Here is a 21724-nt window from a genome sequence, read left to right on the forward strand (position 1 = left end):
AGTTTGTGCACAGATGGAAGGCTGACAGGCAGGTAGGCCAAACCAAGTTCCCATCAGCAAAAACACGTGGGTTTGCTATCCTGGCTCCAAAATGGTGGAATGAGCTCCCCATTGAAATCAGGACAGCAGAAAGCTTACACATCTTCCAGACTGAAAATTCATCTCTTTCGACTCCACTTCGAGCGATAGAATTGTTAACAAAGCACTTATATACTAAAGGACTGGCTTATCTAAAGCCAGTTGAGTAGCACTTGAAATGTTTGGCTCTATGAAACCTGATGTACTTTATGATTCTGTTTTCTTCAAGGTTGTGTCTTCCTGGTGGAACGCACTTATTGTAAGTCGCTTTGGATAAAATCCTCAGCTAAATGCAATGTAATGTAATGTCTGGGGGGGTATGCCCACCCCCCAGAAGAAAAGTTTTAAAAAGAACCCCTTAAATGATGACTTCTAGTTAATTTAAGGGGGGGGGACCCTATAGTGCCCTGCCTCCCCTTTCTATGACAACACGATAGAGATAGGACCAGATGAGTCTACAGGATGAGTCGACGGCATCTTTTCTTGGGCTTGTTTCTCCCACAGATTGACGCTCTGATATGACTCCCTGATAAACACTGCTATGTCATTGATTAGGTTGAAAAGTGTTCCACATTCGATGACATTTTGGGTAGTTTCAGCCAGGACAAGATTAAGAACATGAGCATAGCACCACACATGGACATGAGTGGGTGACTGGGAGGTCATCAGTGCAGAAAATCCTTTGTACCGGCCTTGCATATTGGATGCTCCATCCGTTGCATTACCTATACACACATGCCCTTGTCCAGTTTCAGATGCTTGAAGTATTGTCCGGGGGATGCGTGGCACTTCACTAAAGCCACAAGCCTCTCTTGCACAGTCTCATTGACATATTTTAAGATTACTGAACACTGATCCTGAGAAGTTATGTCTTGTGTTGTGTCCAGCTGAACAGAAGACATTCCGGCCTTCTGGACATCACTGGAGATACTTTCTTTGATTAGACTACGAACAGTTTCTATGATGGAGTTAACAGTAGTTTTGGAGAGTAGGGGGATGAGAGACCCTCTACCTTTTGTTCCACTGGATTGGTGCAATTTCTTGCTCTTCTCTACGCAATCATCCAGATGCTCTTTTAAGCAGATATCATACTTTCCTAATAAAAGGATGAGCTCCAAAAAGTTACCGTGGTCCACGGTGTTGTCAGCTAGCATATATGCTCCCTCATTCTCCACCTGCCTGCACTTTCACCACATCCACCACATACTCCAAAACCTGACGTCTCTTTCGGACTTGTTCCCTATGAGCAGACATCTGACTGCCAGCAAACATGCTTTCGATGTCTGCTTTAGAGCACCGTAAGAAAAAAGCTTCAGCACAGGTTGAATGTGTAATGCTCTTTTCTTGCTCCTCTGTACGCTGGTGTGCGTGCCTCCAATCTGACATCCCAGTTATAAATGTGCCAGTGTCAGTCCTCTTCCCAAATGCCAGACATACAAAACAAAACAACATATGACGTCCCTTGCAATATGACGCCACTTTCTGCTGGTGCCATCTTTACAGGTGAATACCGTCTGCACAACTGGACTTCTGGTATGTTGTTGTGGGTGCTGTTCTAAAAACATCTGTAACATAGATGGCTCGGGGCGGGCAAAGTAATCTATGTCCTCCTGCTCTTTGCTCTCCTCACTCTCCTCCTCTGGGGTGCTGCCTGGCTCAACACGATGATACAGAATGAATGGATTCCCTGATGGAGGTCCATCCAAATAGGCATTGACACAATACCACACAGTTAATGGTCAAAACTACATGTGTGCCTCCATTTTTTATCTATTTCTATATTATTCATTCTATATATTGTCAATCAAAACTACCACAACAAGCTGACTATAAACATTTTCTTCAGGTCCCAAAAGACCACTGTTGCCCTTATAACCAAATAAGTAAATACACTAAACGAAACAAGCTGCCAGCTGACAGTAATGGTTCATGAATGTTGGTTAACTTTCAATGAGACAACTATCAGAGTCCCATTAAGCTATATTTTAACTTGCCAGGGAAAACCTAAAAAAGCCAGCTTACTAGCTTGTAGGCTAACGAATGTTTCTCTTATAATATGTGTCTTATTAGTGCTTCATCAAAGGGATATTAATGGGTTCCAGAACTACAGAGTATCATAACCTTAATAATAATCTTTTCCTAATTTTCTTAGCTTCTGCTTACCGCCAGTTCTCCTCGCTCGCCCCACTCGCGCTGATCTCTCTCCCTCTCATCATCTTCCTCACCACCAATATCGGCCACGGGTTAGAAGAAGATGGACCTGCACCTGTACTAAACATGTCGGTTATTTTGACACAAGCGGCAGCATCAGCACGAAGGGCCTGCTTTTTTCTTGCCCGCAATTGTTCTGCTCCCCCTTTTCGCTTGGCCTTCGCCTTCGCCATTTCTAACTCGAACTTTTTTTTTTCTCGAAAAAAAAGGAAGTTTGGCTTCAACGGCCGGCTCACCTCCTGGGGGCGTGATTTAATGATGCACACAGAGCGGCCCAAAGGGGGAGGTGATTAAAGATTTGATTGGGCCGGCCCAGTGTCAATTACTAAAAACATTTAAACAGAGGGCCAATATACCCGTCTTATGGGCCGGGACTTCAGAAAAAAAAAAGAAATGACGTGTCGGCCCAAAAGGCACGTCGGCCCACCGGGAAAATGCCCGGTATGCCAGATGGCCAGTCCACCCCTGCCCTCAACTGACATTAAGAGCTAAACGCAGCTGAATACACTCTGCAGTAACGGCTTTTGTTAGATTCCTCTCATCTAACCCTCCTCTCCATCTCATGGTTTAAAGTGGACCTCGCATGCTATATTTGAATAATATATTGTAGTATGTAGGCCATGCCTATTTAAAACAAGTCTGTGAAGTTTTTTTTTCAAAATACCAAACGGATCATGCATTTTAGCCATGTGATGTAGCTTTAATGCAAAGGAGCTGCAGCTGACCACGCGCCCCCTGCAGGAGAGGGGAGCGTGCTCTGATCAGCTGCTGGGCTCTCGGAAGAGGAGGAGGAAAAGAGATCTCCGTCCTCCGTATTCTTATATGATTATATCGAGTCGTTGTTCATTTGTTTTCAAGCTCAATAAATAACAAAGAAGACCTCTGACCGGCACTTTTCTAATTTTGTCCGGAAGATTTAAACTTTAACGGACATGTTGACCAGCGGGAAACAATCTAACTGAAACTCTGCCGCACTCTGCTCGTCCCTTGGAAGAGGCGGAGAGGAGGGAGTTTGTCATCTGCTGGTGGACTACCGGAGAGAATTACAGCGCTTGCCTCGACGGGGAGGGAGAACAAGAGCCACAGCGGAGAATAAACAGAAGGGCAACCATGGCAACCATGCAGGAAGTCTTCTTCGCTGCTTTTGTGGCAGACTACAGCGCCACCTACAGGCCTGACATATGTACTACAGCGTCTCCAGCGCTTTTGAGCAGCAATGGCCGGCCGTGGCCCAACCCCACATTTCCCTGATAGGTGGAGAGTTGTCCATATAGGAGGCGGAGCATGATAGGTCCCCTTTAAGTTGACAATGCATCTGTTTCAATAGCTTTGCTGCGTTGGGAAAAAAACCTAAACCAGCCTCAGAAATAACATGAAGGCGTCATATTCGATCCATTAAATCTATGATCACAGTACGCTTTAAAGATGCGTTGTGTGTCTGAACCGTCTGGCCTTTGTCATGTTATCATGTTACAGCACGCATATCTGCTTATAATCTACATATCCACACAATCATATACTATAATATATATAATATAATACTATACTATACTAGTATATAATATATAATACTATATAATATATACTATATCATATCCCTCTGGAACTCACTCCCCCAACCCATCAGAGACTGCACTGACCTCACCACCTTCAAAACACTTACAAAAACTCACCTCTTCAATCTGGCTTTTAATGTGTGATTGTCTTTGTATTATTTGACTTTAACTTTAACTATATATTTATTTGTTGTTCCTTTATTTTATTTTATCTTCACTATATATGTAAAGCGTCTTTGAGCACCTGTAAAAGCGCTAACAATTTAAATCTATTATTATTATTATAACAACATGCAGTACTTGATTCTACTGTACAGTATTTTATGTTCAATTCAGTTTGTATCTCACTCTATTTTACAGCATGTATATATTCCTCCATTATATCACCTGCATTATTTTGTATTTCCTTTGTTTTTATGTTTTAAATATACTGTGTGTTGCATTGTTGGAGAAGCCTTGGACTTATTTTCGCTGTAGCTGTTGAACCTTTGACACCCTTTGCATCTCCATCCTCTGTGTCCTGGATATCGTTGATAGTTGATGTCTCTCTACCTGAGGGAAGGTTTTAGCGTCCTGCCGGTTGAAGTGGTCGAGCTGCTGGTGGATCCGGCCCTCCTTCACATGTTGGAGAGCGGCCGTCAGGAGATGCTGCTTCGCTCTCTGCAGCTGAACATCCCGCACACGCTGCTTCATCTTCATCACAATCCGTCCTGCCATCAACAGAAAGCAAGCAGCAGGGAACACAGAGATTCATCATCGTGCACAGTCACACACCTCGATGTTAACTTTCAAAAGTCCTCATATGTGTGGATGTCTCTGTCGTTGCTTTATCATATAATGAATCTGTCAAAACACCCATTTTAAATCTGTGAGTAAACAACCATCAACTCACCAGCATCAGTGAAGTTCCAGAGGAGAAGAAGCACGAGACATTGGGCCTTTGAGAAAACCATCTTTACCAAATCAGGATCATTTAAGTTACGTTTAAAGTCCTTCTAAAATACGATTCAGGAGTCAGGAGGATCTTCCCCTCTCGACAGCTCAATATATAGTCCCTGGAGGGGGTGTGTGTGTGCGTGTGTGCGTGCGTGCGTGCGTGTGTGTGTGTGGGGTCTAGCATTACTATACTTGTGGGGACCTACATCTGTTTACATAGTCACGTGTGGGGACTCGCCTCCCTTATGGGGACAAAATGGAGGTCCCCATGAGGGGGATCATTAATTTTAGGGTGAAGACTCGGTTAGGGTTAGGCATGTGTTGGTTATGGTTAAGGTTAGGATAAGTCTCCAGGAAATGCATGTAAGTCAATGTAATGTCCCCTGAAGTGATGTATACATGGTGTGTGTGTGTGTGTGTGTGTGTGTGTGTGTGTGTGTGTGTGTGTGTGTGTGTGTGTGTGTGTGTGTGTGTGTGTGTGTGTGTGTGTGTGTGTGTGTGTGTGTGTGTGTGTGTGTGTGTGTGTGTGTGTGTCTGCTCAGCGAAACAGAGCTTGGTGATGTAATGAGATCTCTCTGCCTCGTAATGGCATTTTTTTTGGAGTGGTTCAGTTCCAGCATTTTGCCTTTCAATATCATTTTGGGTTCATTTGACAGACTCACATTCATTTCCTGGAGACTAACACAAGCCCAAACAATAACCACATACCTCCTTAAATACTCTTTAAAAGTACAACGAGGTTAAGTTGTGAATTATTCTTGACTTTTGGTTAAACAGGACACACACTGAGGTCTTTGCATGAACCATCATAACCACATTAGGCTGATTTGTATCATGGTATGTAAAAAAAGTGACACAAAAGTATATTATACAGAACATGTAAAAAGTAAGATATTTTATGGTATTAAAATGGTCGTAACATATTCAAGGGTTTCACTGGAAAAAGTCCTAAAAACGTCAGAGTGTGGAATGTAAAATATATCAGACAAAATGTCATGAATAAAAAGCTAGTGTATATATCTTTTAAATCTATAAGTCGAAAGAAAACATCATAGTATAGTAAGAAAACAAAATCCTATGTAAAAAAAAACCCACAATATAGTATGTCCCAAAAATCAGAGACACATCCAACGTTGAAAATATTCATAGTATGTTTGAAAAATGTCAATGTAACATTTAACTGCACAATAGGGACCTTTAAAGAGAAAACAGACACACATAATGTAGTTAATATGAAACGAGTCCGAGAAGTGGATGATTTAAAATGCGTTCATGACGTAATGCAGATCCTCCCCGTCTGCTGTCGGATTATTAATTAATCAGTTTTGTGTTTTGTGAGAAAACTAAAATAATATTAACATTTGTTGAAGTTGAAACATTCTAGCTGCTGGGTCATTTTGGCGTCAAAGAAATCAACAAAGCATCAACAGATAACCATTTATTTTCACTACTTTATTCACAGACATATTTCATGATTTAATCAGCAGACATAAAATACAGAGTTGTTTTCATTTGACTAACATACCATAATATAATATGCTCCCTTTAGTACTGACTTTAGCCCAGTCTCTGACTCTGGACTAAGGCTTTAAACGTGGTTTTACAAAACATTCTAACAGTGCTGTTTTTTAATTTAATTATAGATAAACACATGCAAGGAAAAACATTTTGAAATCATTCACAAAATCATTAATGAAAAACAAACAAGAAAAGTAAACATTGATCTTCACAAGTTTCAATTATGGATTAGGTTACGAAGACATAACGCAGACTAGCAAGCAAGCGGCCGGTCAGCAGTTACACGTGTGGGTCATTCCAGAAATGGAGGACGTTCCCTGACGTCTCCAGTAATCCATGCTAATGCTAAAACATGCACTTGTTGTGTTGAACGTGTCCTTCGACTGAGTGCCAACAAAGTTGTAGGAAAAGGGGTTTCAAAGTATTATTTGAAATCGCCTCGAGCACCCCCTAAAATGGCGTTTCTCTCTTTCCCCTGCATGTTGAATATAACATTAAAACAGGCTATCATTTGGTTGATTGTTGACATTACGTTAGTTTCAGAGTATATGAATAGGTAGCCGAAGCATGTTAAGGCGGCTAACAATTCTTAACGATTACCTCAAAATGAACTTGTTTAAACGGACACATCAAGAGGTTAATAAACCTTTTTTTAACTGGATTTCTACATTTTTTTTTAAGCAAACCATTAAGCGCAGCTGAAAAGCCACCAATAAAGCCTCTGATCAAATGTACCACTGATGCCAGAGCTGGACAAATGCATTGTTTTGATGGTTTACTACCTGTTTTTCTCAAATACACAGCAGACAATGTGAGAATAAAGGGTTCATTATTCAAAGTTTGGATGTTTAAAACGTCGTCCGATTCTGAAATGACCCGTTTACATTACAGCCAACACAAGAAATCAATGCGTTATGTTTGCTCAGAGAAGCAATGGCGTCATGTTCTGCAGTAGTGAGTGTGCTGAGAAACACAAAGCACCCTCCAGGGGAGAAGAAGACAAAACTAAAAGTACAGTCGCCCTGACAACACATGGCAACAGTCATCTCCCCCGACGACCATAACCATCATAAAACTCCCAGAGGAAATTACAATTCATCATGGCTTTAGGACTTTGCTACAAGGAAAACCCTGTGATGGAAACAACAGCTTGCATCGCGCCATAACAACAACAACAACTCGTAAAATAGATAGAAGTGAAATAATTGAAATAAAGATAATCGTTACTAGGGAAACATTTGCAATAATCAAACTGAAATCACGAGTAAAGTGCGACTGAGACGTGTTTAGATCCACAGTTGGTGCTACAGTGGCTGGAGACGTGCCTTTGGATGGCGAGTGGGGGGGGGGGGGGGGGATCGTGTTTACGCCTCATCGCAGATAACAGTCTCCACCACGAATGTGTTCTCGAAGTGACGGATGTGGTGGCAGTCCTTCGCATCGCGCTTGTTGATGCCTGAGAGGGAAAAGGGTGAGACGCAGAGAGAGGAGAGTTTAAAAACAATAGAGTGCCTTCCATTTACCCTGGGGACATGTCTCAATGTGTCCCCAACGCTTTGCATTAGGAGGATTTGTTTAAAGGCCCAGACACACCAAGCTGACACCAAAGAACATGACTGTTGCGTTTCGCCTCACGTCTCCTGCGTCTTGGCCAACAGTCGCACCGGAGCACACCGCAAAGACTTCAGCCGACGACCAAGTAGCACGTCTACGAACGTCTACGAACTGCTACGTACGATTTCTTTTGCCGACAGCCTCCTGATTCAACATGTTGAATCGGGGGCGGAAGGTCTCGGCACGGCCGAAAAGACACGACGGTGCCGGACACACCAATCTGAGTAGGGCGACAGGACGCTCATCGACGGCCCGACATCTATCGACGGTCGAAATCGGCCCGGTGTGTCCGGGACTTAGTTAAAGGTCCCCTATTATACGGTTTTCCATCAATATCACAGCTCTCAGATATATACAGAACATGTCTCTGAAGTGTTTGGCTCCAAACTAGGGATGGGTATCGATAAGGTTTTAACGGTACTACTACTTTTATCGATACCGCTTATCGGTCCGGTCCTTTAACGGTACTCTTATCGGTTCTTTTGGAGAAAAAAATAAGGTAAACTAACTAAAGAAATTGTGAACAAAACTAACATTGCTTTTTATTTAAATTAAATACATAATATTTCACATCAAAAGAAACAACAATGTTTTAACAAATGGTATTAAATAATGTGATGACAGAACTGGAAACAGAATAGCTGAAACTTTAACAAACTAAATAACTCAGTTTCCTCTAATCATTAGCCCATGTTTGTATCATGGAGTTAACTCCGTGTGTCGCTGCTCGCACACAGAACACCTGACGTGGAAACGCTCCTCGTGGACGGGGCTACAGAGCAGTGACGTGCGGTGAGGTTCGTGGCTGGTGAGGCACTGACTCTTTCACAGTCAGATTTACAAATATTATATTTTGACCGTAATTGAAATATTCGGTTATTTTCAAAAGCTTTTTTAGTCTGATGCTTCGATTCATTTTAAACAAAAGGATACCCAAAATATAAATATTGGATTGTTCTTTCTTAGTAAGATCCCATTTTAGGGACACATGTTGATGCAGAGAGACATGAAGAAGAGGGGACACATGTTGATGTAGAAGAGACATGAAGAAGAGGGGACACATGTTGATGTAGAAGAGACATGAAGAAGAGGGGACACATGTTGATGTAGAAGAGACATGGAGAAGAGGGGACACATGTTGATTTAGAAGAGACATGGAGAAGAGGGGACACATGTTGATTTAGAAGAGACATGAAGAAGAGGGGACACATGTTGATGTAGAAGAGACATGAAGAAGAGGGGGACACATGTTGATGTAGAAGAGACATGAAGAAGAGGGGACACATGTTGATGTAGAAGAGACATGAAGAAGAGGGGACACATGTTGATGTAGAAGAGGGGACACATGTTGATGTAGAAGAGACATGGAGAAGAGGGGACACATGTTGATTTAGAAGAGACATGAAGAAGAGGGGACACATGTTGATGTAGAAGAGACATGAAGAAGAGGGGACACATGTTGATGTAGAAGAGACATGAAGAAGAGGGGACACATGTTGATGTAGAAGAGACATGAAGAAGAGGGGACACATGTTGATGTAGAAGAGACATGGAGAAGAGGGGACACATGTTGATGTAGAAGAGACATGGAGAAGAGGGGACACATGTTGATTTAGAAGAGACATGAAGAAGAGGGGACACATGTTGATGTAGAAGAGACATGAAGAAGAGGGGACACATGTTGATGTAGAAGAGACATGAAGAAGAGGGGACACATGTTGATGTAGAAGAGACATGGAGAAGAGGGGACACATGTTGATGTAGAAGAGACATGGAGAAGAGGGGACACATGTTGATTTAGAAGAGACATGAAGAAGAGGGGACACATGTTGATGTAGAAGAGACATGAAGAAGAGGGGACACATGTTGATGTAGAAGAGACATGAAGAAGAGGGGACACATGTTGATGTAGAAGAGACATGAAGAAGAGGATTTTGCATAATAAGTGACCTTTCAAATGTACTGAAAATAGCGTGCACAAAGAATTGTACAGAAAGGTTAATTTGTACAATCTCACACTTTGTTGGTGTATTTCTGTATTTAAGTGGTGCAGTTTGGACACGTATAAATAATTGATGCTACTGCATAGTTACTGCACTAGTTGTAAGAATATGCATGAAGTGCTAAAATGCTAACAAATATGTAGGTTTAAAACTCATTCCTGCACCTCTCTATAATCCTTTTAAATAACTATGTTGCCAATTCTAATATTGAATTTCATTATTCCAGTTGCTCAATATTATGTGCAGGGCTCTCAAGTTTTGAACAGAGTTCAGAGTGAGATTTTGGCAGCGGCGGGGCTTTGGGTGGGGACGGTGGTCTTATCTGATAAATGACACAAATTCATATAAAAACATATTTATTTCATTCTTAGTGAAGGGATGTGTGTGTGTGTGTGTGTGTGTGTGTGTGTGTGTGTGTGTGTGTGTGTGTGTGTGTGTGTGTGTGTGTGTGTGTGTGTGTGTGTGTGTGTGTGTTTTTTGTTGTAGGTGTTGGTGGCAACCCTCTCCGCGTCGGCATTAGAGTGAGGGAGCACTAGAACAAGTTGAGCTATTTTAGTGAGCCTCCCAAACTGGCTCAAACCGGTCACCTTTAAAAAAAGGAACCATGGGGATATCCATCAGCTGATATTCCAGGAACTCCTCACACACCTAAGGTGTGAGAAAAAGTTTTTAGAGAGTACTTGTCCATGGACAAGTGAGTTTGGAAATGTACTTGTCCGAATACATTTTTCACTTGTTCAGAATGGACAAAAATTGGGGTCACTGGAATCTTCTTCTTCGTCATCGTATTTTACATTTTCCCACGGTTTTTATGACACCGCTAACGTAAGTGAGAAGTGAGATTTTACTGCATCACACATAGGGTTGGGTATCGTTTGGATTTTAATGATTCCGGTTCTGCTTTTCAGTTCCGGTTCTTTGAGAGAGTAAAAATAAGTCCCATGACAAACTGGGAGAAAAATATATTTATGAAAACATTAAGTCAAATCTGTATTCCTATTTACAAATCACATACTGTTTAATTTCTTACGGTTATTGAATACAATTATATAAAAATAATCTCTGCATTGTTTAGTTAGTTCTAAGTGGTGCAGTTTGAGAATGTACAGTTGGCCCAGTGTCCTCTGATGTTACACTGCCTGTGAGACAGAGTCCAACCACACATGTCCAACACATAGGACATAACCTAATAATAATAATACATTATATTTATAGCCTATAGGCCTAGCGCTTTTCTACAACGCAAAGACGAGGCGCAACTTGGTGGGCGGTACCCTGGAAAGAAATTTCTGCGTGAGAAATACAAGGTGTGGCGTGTGAGCGTGTGAATGGAGTGGAATGCGTGTGTCTCACGCCAAATGCGTGAGACTTGAGAGCCCTGTATGTGTTTATAGAATACAAAAACTGAAGTTTAAGCTCCTCCTGCTTCAACTGACTTTGTTGTGTTGTTCCTTGACTGTATATTTGTCTAATTTATAGTCTGAATATGTTTTTACACTAGATATAAGAGCTAATAATTCAAAGACCCTTATTTTGAGTTGTATCTCAGACATTTTTATTGGAAAATCACCAACTAACATCAGCAAGCAGGAAACTATTGAGCACTTCCTGGTCCTGGTTGTTCAAAATAAGTTCTCCCAGCTAATAACAAGATCTGATTCGTCTGAATATCCGTCTTATTTCAAGAAGTCTTACCAAAGCAAATGTTCACTTGTTCTATTGGCAGATTTTTAATACCTTGTTTTCCTTATATTTTGTTTTTCAGCGTAAATATTAAAAAGTAATTAGTTGAAAACCCAGCTCACGTCTGCGGGTGAGGCGGCGGCTCAGGCGGTACGTCTCCTTCCCGCTGCACAGCCGGTAGATGAAGGGTCCGAGCTGGCGCATGTCGTGCACTTTCCCCGTCACCACCATCTCTTCGTGGATGATGTACGTCTGAGGCAAGTACGTCCCCTTCTGCAGAGACAGAGGTACAATGACAACTAGCTCACAGGGATAATGCATATTTGGGACTGTTTATTTCTTGTGTCTTAATTTCTCTTATGAACATTGCCTTGTTTTTTACGCCGCTGCAACGCAAATATTTCCTAAATTGGGATCAAGAAAGTACCTATCTATCTATATACTCTGACAAAAGCTACTAAAACAGACTGGATTGGATGTTTTCACATTATAATTTGATAATACTTACCTTTAAAAGTTAGGGTAGTTTATTTGGGGCAATTCAAAGTGCTTTAACCAAACGGAAAACAAGATGAAAATAAGGAAGGGCTCCAAATGGAGGGAGTTATCATAAAGTAAACCTCCGCTTGATATTCCTCCGTCAGAAACGGCTTCACGATGTGGATTAATAACAGGATTTATGTGAAACATTTGAATAACATCTATGAAACAATGTCCAAGCCTGAGATGTAAACAAATATATATTGTAGTGACCACGATATCCATTTGTTTTTGTCCTGTGTTTGTGGCTCCCTCGTGGGGCTGACCGACGAATAGACGCTTGTAGTTTGAGAGAAGAAATATAAATGGGATTGAAAAGTAAGATTTCCAAAAAAGGCAAAAAGAAATAAACGTTTTTTTAAACAAACTATTTGTCCAAATAATATACACCACAGAATCTCAGGTTATACTCTAAAATACTATAATCTAAGGAAATGGCTCCTACATATATCATAAGGACTCAATATTAGCATCTTCTGCTCTGTCTAGCGTAGCCGTTAGCACGCAAACTACTGTTGTTTACCAACTAGTCACTACATCCCAAAGTCTACTTTTGATTATATGTTTCCGTCACTCTCTGCTTTGATCAGTCGTTCAAATTGGGGTGGGCAAGATGTAGGACAGATTTTAAATTAGTCCAACTCTTCACTTCAAGTTTTTCCGTAAAGCCACTTTCCCAAAACACACACCTCTTACCGTGTTAAACAACCAGATCAGAGTGCGTACAGGCAGGAGCTTGAAAAGGCTATGAAAAAATGTTATATGCACCAAATTAAATGATTTGACAGGCCAAATACAGACCTGTGACAACCAGAAAAAACGTCAGATCGTAGATTTTTTAAATGCTTTTGGGATGTAAACTATGGAAGCCCATTTCCGCCACTTAAGAAAATTAAAATCCCCATGAAAAGTCATAATTATGAGATAAGAAAGTCATAATTATGAGATAAGAAAGTCGAAATTATGAGATAGAAAGTCGAAATTATGAGATAAGAAGTGCGCATGCACTGCAGTGACGCTGTCTTCAAAGGTCCCTTCTTCACCTTGCTGCTCACGAGATGTTTCCAGTTGCTGTTCAATGAAGATTGCCACCTGAGCCACATCGGTTTTATTCTTTTCAACGCCAGAGCTGCTTTTGTTATATTTTGCTTATGTTTTCAAAAGTCTTCATCATTTGGGAGCGGTAAAACATAAAGCCATTTCTCTCTACAATCTCCAGAGAAGATGGCGCTTATGAAGATATAGCATTGTGTATCATTGCTGTAGTGTTACCTTCACGTTGTTAAGGAGCTCCCAAAAGTTGCGTGGAGGCATCACGATGGTGGTGTTGAGCTCAATGACGTAGCACTTGTCCAAAGCAATGTCGTGGTAGGCTGTCAGTCCCTGGATAATAAAGCAGATAATCAAAACATGTAAATTGTGCTGTTAATGTCGTCATGTTTTGGCAGTTTCCAGTAGTAACGTTTGGACAGTTTCACACTTGTTAGCAGTGAGGCTGTGGGGATGTTGCCGTGTTTCGCGAAACAAAAAAACCTCAACATGTATTGAATTGATTGCCGTTAATATGTTGGACATTTGTAGTCCCAAGAAAATGAATCCAACTTACTTTGGTGATCTTTTCTCTAGCACCATCATCAGGTCAACATTTATTTTTGGTAGCATGGCTTTAGAGTAAAAATGTGGTCATGTTAGGGTCCGAGTACAAAAGAGCTATCAAGACCCTATTTTGACGATATAGTCCACCTTTTCCAAACTAGTTGATTATATTTGCTCTGATATTCACAAAATGTGGTACACACATTGCTAATGTCACTTTCAAATCGGCTTTCTTTAGCCCCGCCCATCCGGAAGTCGGCCATTTTGAATAATAGTCGCTTTTCCAATATTTGTTTGTACTTTATCAAACTCCTCCGACCTAGAGAGTAGGTTGGATAAAACAAATGTTCGGATGTAATTACCACATGACAAATATTACGCTAAATTGGGAATGAATAACTCAACCAAAGACTTAGGTCAAAGGAGAACACACCATTTTGATGACGTACATGTGTCAACTTTACATTGTCAGATCTGCTGTAATGGTGACATTTGATCGGGACATTCCTTTTTTTCATTGACTTCTTTCAACTTACATACATGTAATAAAGATCTAACGGTACACTTGGTGTGTTCTAGTGCCCCGATAAACATTCCTGTTTGTTTTTAACCGCAATAAACCGTATTTAATTTTGTCTTAATAGAGTGGTGCAGTGACGAGTCCTAAAACCTGGAAGTGAGTCAGCATTTCACCACTTCCTGTTCCCTCGTCTCAGAGCCAATGGGATCTCTCCGTAGGGTTTAGGAAAATATCTGGAAATAAGTTCTGTGGTTGAGACAAAATCAAGAGACGGATCACGTTTGTTCTACGACATTAAATCCATCAGCAGTGACCCCGCTTGTGATTTCTGAAGAGTTGACGTGTCTGAAAAACGATGGTTGTTACCAAGTGGCTGAATAGAAGTCGTGGAGGGCGTTGTACGTCATTACGCCAAACACGTAAACACTCCTCTAAGTTAGTTTCTGTTCTGCTTGAAAGCAAGTCCCTGCCTCCTGCAAAGTGTTCAAACAAACGCTTCAACTTGTACAATGTGGAATCTGTATTTTTGAATATCGATCTTAAGTTGGCGTGACGTTGAAGTCGTGCGACCCTGCTGGACTCGGCTGTCGTTCGTTTATAGCATTACGTTAGCATTTTGCTTCTATCGATTAGATTTATGATTCGAACATTATAAAAGTAGGGTAGACATGTGGAGATTATCCGGCTGAACAAACAGGTCCGTTTTCCACACACTTTATTTCGAGCTATTTTCCAAAATCCTAAGGAGAAATCCCATTGCTCTTTTGTGGAGGGAACCAGCAGCTTCCTCCCGGGTAAATACGTCAACCCTGCACCGCTCTATTTACATTATTTAATTTCATATTCTGTTCTTGTACATATCATATTCTATTGACATGTTTATACACTTTTTGCACTACTTTTTATTTTGTATTTTATTATATATATATAAATATGTTGCATTGTTGGAGGAGCTCAGGTCAGAAGAATTGCATTGCTATTTCTACCCTGTTGCTTTGTGCATGAAAATAAAACCTTTGAATCTTGAATCCCAGTGATTCATGTCAGATAAGTGCGTGTTTGCCCTCACTCTGTGGAAGTCGTGGATTATATCAGCGGGGTCGCTGCCTCCAAAGTGAGGCACGGGCACACTGATCTTCTCGTAGTTTTCGTCCAGGTAGATATCGACATTTTCCTCGAGCTCCAGAAGCCGGCGCAGCTCGCCGTACTCGGGGTCGTCAACATCATAGATCACCCTGCAGAGTTCTGAGTAGCCTAGTTGTGGGTTCTGGACACACACACACACACAATACATATATAGATATAATTACCACATGACAAATGTTACGCTAAATTGGGAATGAATAGCCGATAACTCAACCAATGACTTAGTAGGTCAGGGGTGTCCAAACTCTTTTCAGCGAGGGCCACATACAGAAAAATATACGAAGGGCTGGGCCGCTAACTAGAGGTACATCGCCTCATAGTGCTTTGAGTCATTGAAAAAGCGCTATAATAAATGTAAGGAATTATTATTATTATTATAGGTTCAGTTATAAGTTAGCAAAATCAATAAAATGTCGGTAAGTGATGCTCGTGAGTGTTGGCAGATCATCCCTCAGATTGATTACAATAGGAGAAATATGAACGGTGTATTTCAAGCTTGTAAATAAGTCATTGGGCTTTTTTCTTATCAACTAAATTATGTTAGAAAATGTTTCCAACTTTAATTGACTGCATTTATTTGAAAAGTGGTCTCATTAACACGTGAATACTACGGTGTAATATATTTGTACATATATATTGAAGAAGTACAATATAAGACGAGCACAAGTTTCTTTTGTGGGCCATGTTCCATTATACTTTTTTAATTAGCTGAGGGCCGATTTAAAATGGCCCACGAGCCGCATTTGGCCCCCGGGCCGTAGTTTGGACACCCTAAGACTGTAGTAGGTCAAAGGAGAACATACCATTTTTGACGACGTACATGTGTCAACTTTATATTGTCAGATTTGCGGAAATGGTGACATTTGTCTAAATATCTAGGAACTGGGAAACACATGTGTGGCAGGAATATCTTTCTTTTAGAGCAGTGACTTGAATAACAGGACATGCTTTTATTTAGAAATATAGGATTTGATGCAAGGCCCAATCTAAAGAACACAAACAACCAGAGGCAGGAAAAAGATCCTGTACTAAAGAAAAAGTAGATTAACTAACTGTTGGGAAAATACTGAACGTACAATCTGAGAGTAACATGATAACAAAGGTATCTCAACTGGAGCTGTGAACGTGACAGGATGCTTGATGACCTGGAAGAGCATCAGGACTGTTTGAGGCAGATGATAGCTATGTGGTTAACATGATGATTCAGCCTCTATGGAGAGAGACATCAAGCATGCTCATTTCTGACGTGGAGCTAATCTGAAGTAAACATTGAATACTGCTTTCTGTTCCTCCATCTTGAGACTGTGTAACTCCCTCTCTTGATATCAGCATGTGAAGGACACTGCTCAGGAACTAGCTGATGCTCTGTATGTGATGACTACTTCCCTTCTGGAGAGGATCACAGATACATGGATCCTGAGGCTGAAGCTCAAGCCGGGGACGAGGGATTATTAAAAATGTTAAGTATTCAGAAAAAGTGAGAATTTTTATAAAAAAAGTGAGGATTTTGAGATTTTAGTAAAAAGTGAGGATTTTGATAAAAAGTGAGAATTTTGATAAAAAGTGAGAATTTTGAGATTTTGATAAAAAGTGAGAATTTTGATAAAAAGTGCCAATTTTGAGATTTTGATAAAAAGTGAGAATTTGATAAAAAGTGAGAATTTTGAGATTTTTATAAAAAAGTGAGAATTTTGAGAAAAAGTGAGGATTTTGAGATTTTGAGAAAAAAGTGAGAATTTTCAGATTTTGATAAAAAACTATTTTGTGACTGTGTAACTCCCTCTCTTGGATATCAGCATGTGAAGGTCACTGTTCAGGAACTAGTTGATGCTCTGTATGTGACGACTACTTCCATTCTGGAGGGGATCACAAATACATGGATCCTGAGATTGAAGATCAAGCCGGGGACCAGTGATTATTAAAAATGTTAAGTATTCAGAAGTGAGAATTTTTATAAAAAGTGAGGATTTTGAGAAAAAAGTGAGAATTTTGAGAAAAAGTGAGAATTTTGAGATTTTGAGAAAAAGTCAGAATTTTTTGAAAAAGTCTGAATGTTGACATTTTCTGAAAAAACTATTTTGTGACTGTGTAACTCCCTCTCTTGGATATCAGCATGTGAAGGACACTGCTCAGGAACTAGTTGATGCTCTGTATGTGATGACTACTTCCATTCTGGAGAGGATCACAGATACATGGACCCTGAGGTTGAAGATCAAGCCGGTGACCAGTGATACATGAGGGCTTACATGAGGTATAAAGTAGTAGCGGTAGACATAAATGGAGGCGAGGACCAGACCAGCCATGAACATCACGAGGCCGAACGTCATGCAGCACACACTGTTCAGGGCAGACTTCCTGGGTCGCAGCGGCAGAACCAGATCATCGTCATCCTGGAAAAACACACCGGTATAAAATCAGAAATCATTTGTTCGTCCTAAAGCGGGGACATTTACATTTTCACAGCAAAGGGACAGCACAGAAAACAAGGCAAGAATACGATTAGAAGAGTAGAAGGGTCAAATGTTATACAAGTCCTATTGTGCTTTTTCTGGGTTTTCTTTCCTGTTGTGTGTAATATGTAGGTTTTTTGTGCAAAAGCTACAATCTGTTTCCTCCAGAGGGATTTTCTCTCCCACACACACAAAGAAACAGCCAGTGATGACATGAGTAATAGTATATATATTGCCCCACAGGGTTGTTATGGTCAGTGTGTGTGTGTGTGTGTGTGTGTGTGTGTGTGTGTGTGTGTGTGTGTGTGTGTGTGTGTGTGTGTGTGTGTGTGTGTGTGTGTGTGTTGTCAACCAGGGGCCGTGGATATTGTAAATATACTTCAAATCGACACAGAAAAGCATTTCCAGGCAGCGTCAATCCAATGTCTTCCATACACTCCTCTTCACCATGACGAGCCTGTGAAAATGACCCAAATTAACGAACTGCTAAAATAGAAGCCCACACAAAAATAGCGGCGCTGCATTTCGAGCAGGAATTAGCAGAGTAGCGCTGAGCCCAGCCAGAGGCAGGGATGACGGCGCGCTCGAAATAAAGAAACTTGAGTGAGCTGGTGAGTAATCTTCGCAGACGCCTCCAGTCTCGCAGCCCATCTGCTGCTGCCACGCGCCAACATGAGCCGCAGCGTGCCATTCAGATAGTAGCCGCTCACAGGAATAACGGCCCGCAGAGTGCTGTGTGGCTGGTGGCGGGGAAATGTATTTCTCTGCAGAGAAATAACAATGGTTTGCTGTCAGTTTCAGGAAATGAAGGGGGTCAAAGGGCGACAACGCTCAAATAAATCTTAGAACGCCCCTTTAAGAGGCCCTAATATGCTTTTTGGGGGGTTTACCATTTTCTGCAGTGTGTTATATAGGTTTTAGTGCATGTAAATGGTCTGCAACGGCGAAAATCCGTTCAGAAGGAGTTTGCCCCCCCCTCCCTGAAACGCCTCAATTTAACTCCTTTGTTTACTTCCGTAACATAGTGACATCAGTATGGAACACTCGCACTTCTATTGGCTAGCGCTCCAACACATTGTACGTGATAGGCTAAGGGGCGGGACATATAAGCCGTTGACCAATCACAGCAGACCAGCTAACCAATCAGAGCAGCTCTGGTTTCAGACAGAGGGTGAAAAGAAGTGGAAAAATAAAGAGCTTTTTGAACATTAAGACATGTCACAGTAGAGACACAGAATACTAATATGAAACCTATTTCTGCTTTTATATACAAAAGTATGCAATCATCTATATATGTGTTCAATACAAGCTGTATGTATGAGACAGAAGCAGACTGTTCCAACTATTACAAGTCTTTATTTAGCTGTTAATCGCCGCAGCCAGCAAACTGCATCATTTCCTACGCTAGATAAATATGGTAATTACTGTATGCTTTTAAATCTGGGCTCCTTTCACATTTTATTCGTGCTCTGAATATTGTTCTTCAGTGTCCTCATTTTTAGACAATGGGGACAAAAGCTGAACCCCAAATATTTGTTTCATTTCTCACGCTGGTTGCTTTATTATAGAATATACATGTCTACTCCAGAGGCAATTTGTCTTCAGAAATACACTTAAAAGAGAAAACTTCAAAGACCTTCAGCTATTCTTAGCCGGATCTGTGAAAAGCAATATTATTGAGATGATGGGAAACGGTTGTTGTTCTAACCTTCAAAGAGAAATGATGACAATCCTGTGTGAACACTTCAATCATAATTTCAAAAGGGAGATGATACAAAAAGACAAAGGAGAGAGAGAGAACACACACACACACACACACACACACACACACACACACACACACACACACACACACACACACACACACACACACACACACACACACACACACACACACACACACACACACACACACACACACACACACACACACACACACACACACACACACACACACACACACACACACACACACACACACACACACACACACACACACACACACACACACACACACACACACACACACACACTCACACACACACACACACACACACACACACACACACACACACACACACACACACACACACACACACACACACACACACACACACGTCCGGGGATCAAAACATTTCTGGGAACAGATCCCTAAAGTCTGACAGCTCTGTTCTTCCACCATAATGGCTTCATTACCGCCTGCCTGCTGTCCTGTAGTCCATCACGTGCAGGGCTCACCGCGTACCTTTGATAGAAGGAGATGCTGGGATGATGCTACAGCAAAGTTAAGGGCTCTGCCTCTTTTAGAGCAGTGCAACATAATCTTGCATGCGCTGCAAGCCCCAGATCTGCCATTTTGTCAGGCAAAAAAAGCTCGTGCAATTTCTGCATTTCATTTCGAGCGGTGTTTTTTTCTTTCGCATTTGAACCTGCAATGAAGGCAGTCATCAGACACCATGCCAATTATAGAACAAGTACAATAAAAAACTAATAATGTACATTGTTAAACAGCTTCTAATCCTATATTCAGTCCTGAACAAAGAACATGCAATTGCACATTCACAACTTGCATAATAAAACATGCAATTATCGTAGTGGCGCAGAGCAGGGCCATGTTTTGTTTGCAACCCAAATGGCGATGGGTGCTGTCAGACACCCTGCTGCTCGTGGAGGTGCAGAACAACTGCAGCAGGATCACATTACACAGGGGGTCATATCACACAAAGACGACACATGCATTTTGATATAACAATAATGGCCTTAAGAGGTGCGTGTACCCACCATCGGATGCGGGATGAGTATTTCTGTCTTGTCGCCATCGTGGTCCTCCTTGTCCAGTTTCTGTCCCGCCACAGGCTGGAAGCTGATCTTCCCCATGGCTCCGAGTCTCTGCAGGATGGGTGGAAGCCTCTCTGCACAAAAGTCTCTGTGATCGTCCTCTGCTGGGCTGCTCCTCTCTGTTTTTGTCTGTAGAAACCGGAAGTGTGCGCTTTCCCCCCCTGCCCTTAAAGGACTAGTGCGCAGCTGTTTACTGTCAAGCGGACAAGCTCGTGCCAGATCTCCTTTAACCCTTGTTGTGGGTCAAGTTGGATTTGATCTAGAATAATAATGCAGGCAGTGGCAGTTCTAGTGTTACTAGAGGTGCACTCGAGAGGCGGTTCTTACGCACTTACTATAACTGTTTTATAGGCCGTAAAGTTGACACTTCCTGGGTTGTAAAAACTGGAAAAGCGCCATATAAATGCAGCACATTTACTACATGCTGCCCTCTGTAAGGAGTACTTCTGCACACGCGAGGATGAGATTTAGCGGCACGTGTGAATTTTCTTAACTGTTTTGGAGTTCTGAGAAAAAAGTCACAATACTGACTTTTTTTTAAGCATTGTTTTTTAGATTCTTTCATTTTTTAAAGAATGATATCAGTTTGTCATTTATCCTTTTTTCACAGAAATCTGACTTTTCTTTGTGAATCCTGTCTTTTTTTTGTCCACTATTTTCAGAATTATCTTTTTTTTTATAGATTCCATATTTGTTTTAATTCAGACTCAGAATTTTATCTTTTTATTCAGAATTCAGATTTCTTTCACAAAAATCTGTTTTTTTCTCAGATTTCTTACTGTTGTCATGTGGTCTTGATCCTCTTCCGAATAAGTGCTTTCATTACTTTAAAATAAATCGTCTTGTTCATTGTGCTGCTATAGTACTCGTGAACTCTACACATTTCTATAATGTGAGCATTTGCGGTGAGCACTCCAATGTTGCCACACCATTTCTGTACACAGGACGACAATGACCACAGCATTATTTTATTCCAAATGTTTTTTTTGTTCTTTATTTTGTTTGTAGGGCCCAGGCCTTTGACACTTCTGAACG

At 41.2% G+C, this 21724-nt stretch overlaps 2 protein-coding genes across 2 annotated transcripts in view; both read right to left on the reverse strand.

The window, feature by feature from the left end:
* LOC117457061 (thymus-specific serine protease-like) overlaps positions 1–4798 on the reverse strand; it is a gene marked incomplete at its 3' end in the record, with an annotated part of 12653 nt that extends 7855 nt beyond the window's left edge. The window contains exons 1-2 of the mRNA XM_034096929.2: positions 4738–4798; positions 4398–4555 (exon numbers count right to left, since the gene is read on the reverse strand). Coding sequence (XP_033952820.2) covers positions 4398–4555; positions 4738–4798 — 219 coding nt within the window. The remainder of the gene's footprint in view (positions 1–4397; positions 4556–4737) is intronic.
* A 1408-nt stretch (positions 4799–6206) lies between these two features.
* On the reverse strand, positions 6207–20944 carry LOC117457344 (integral membrane protein 2C-like). The gene is made up of 6 exons (XM_034097370.1): positions 20633–20944; positions 17648–17791; positions 15325–15522; positions 13412–13522; positions 11722–11872; positions 6207–7755 (listed from the first exon to the last, which is right to left on the reverse strand). The coding sequence occupies exons 1-6, from the start codon at positions 20726–20728 to the stop codon at positions 7664–7666; spliced, it is 792 nt and encodes a 263-aa protein (XP_033953261.1). The 5' UTR covers positions 20729–20944; the 3' UTR covers positions 6207–7663.
* Positions 20945–21724: the final 780 nt, after the last annotated feature.

The sequence above is a fragment of the Pseudochaenichthys georgianus genome, chromosome 13 (genome assembly GCF_902827115.2).
Source record: "Pseudochaenichthys georgianus chromosome 13, fPseGeo1.2, whole genome shotgun sequence".
NCBI classification, from domain to species: domain Eukaryota; kingdom Metazoa; phylum Chordata; class Actinopteri; order Perciformes; family Channichthyidae; genus Pseudochaenichthys; species Pseudochaenichthys georgianus.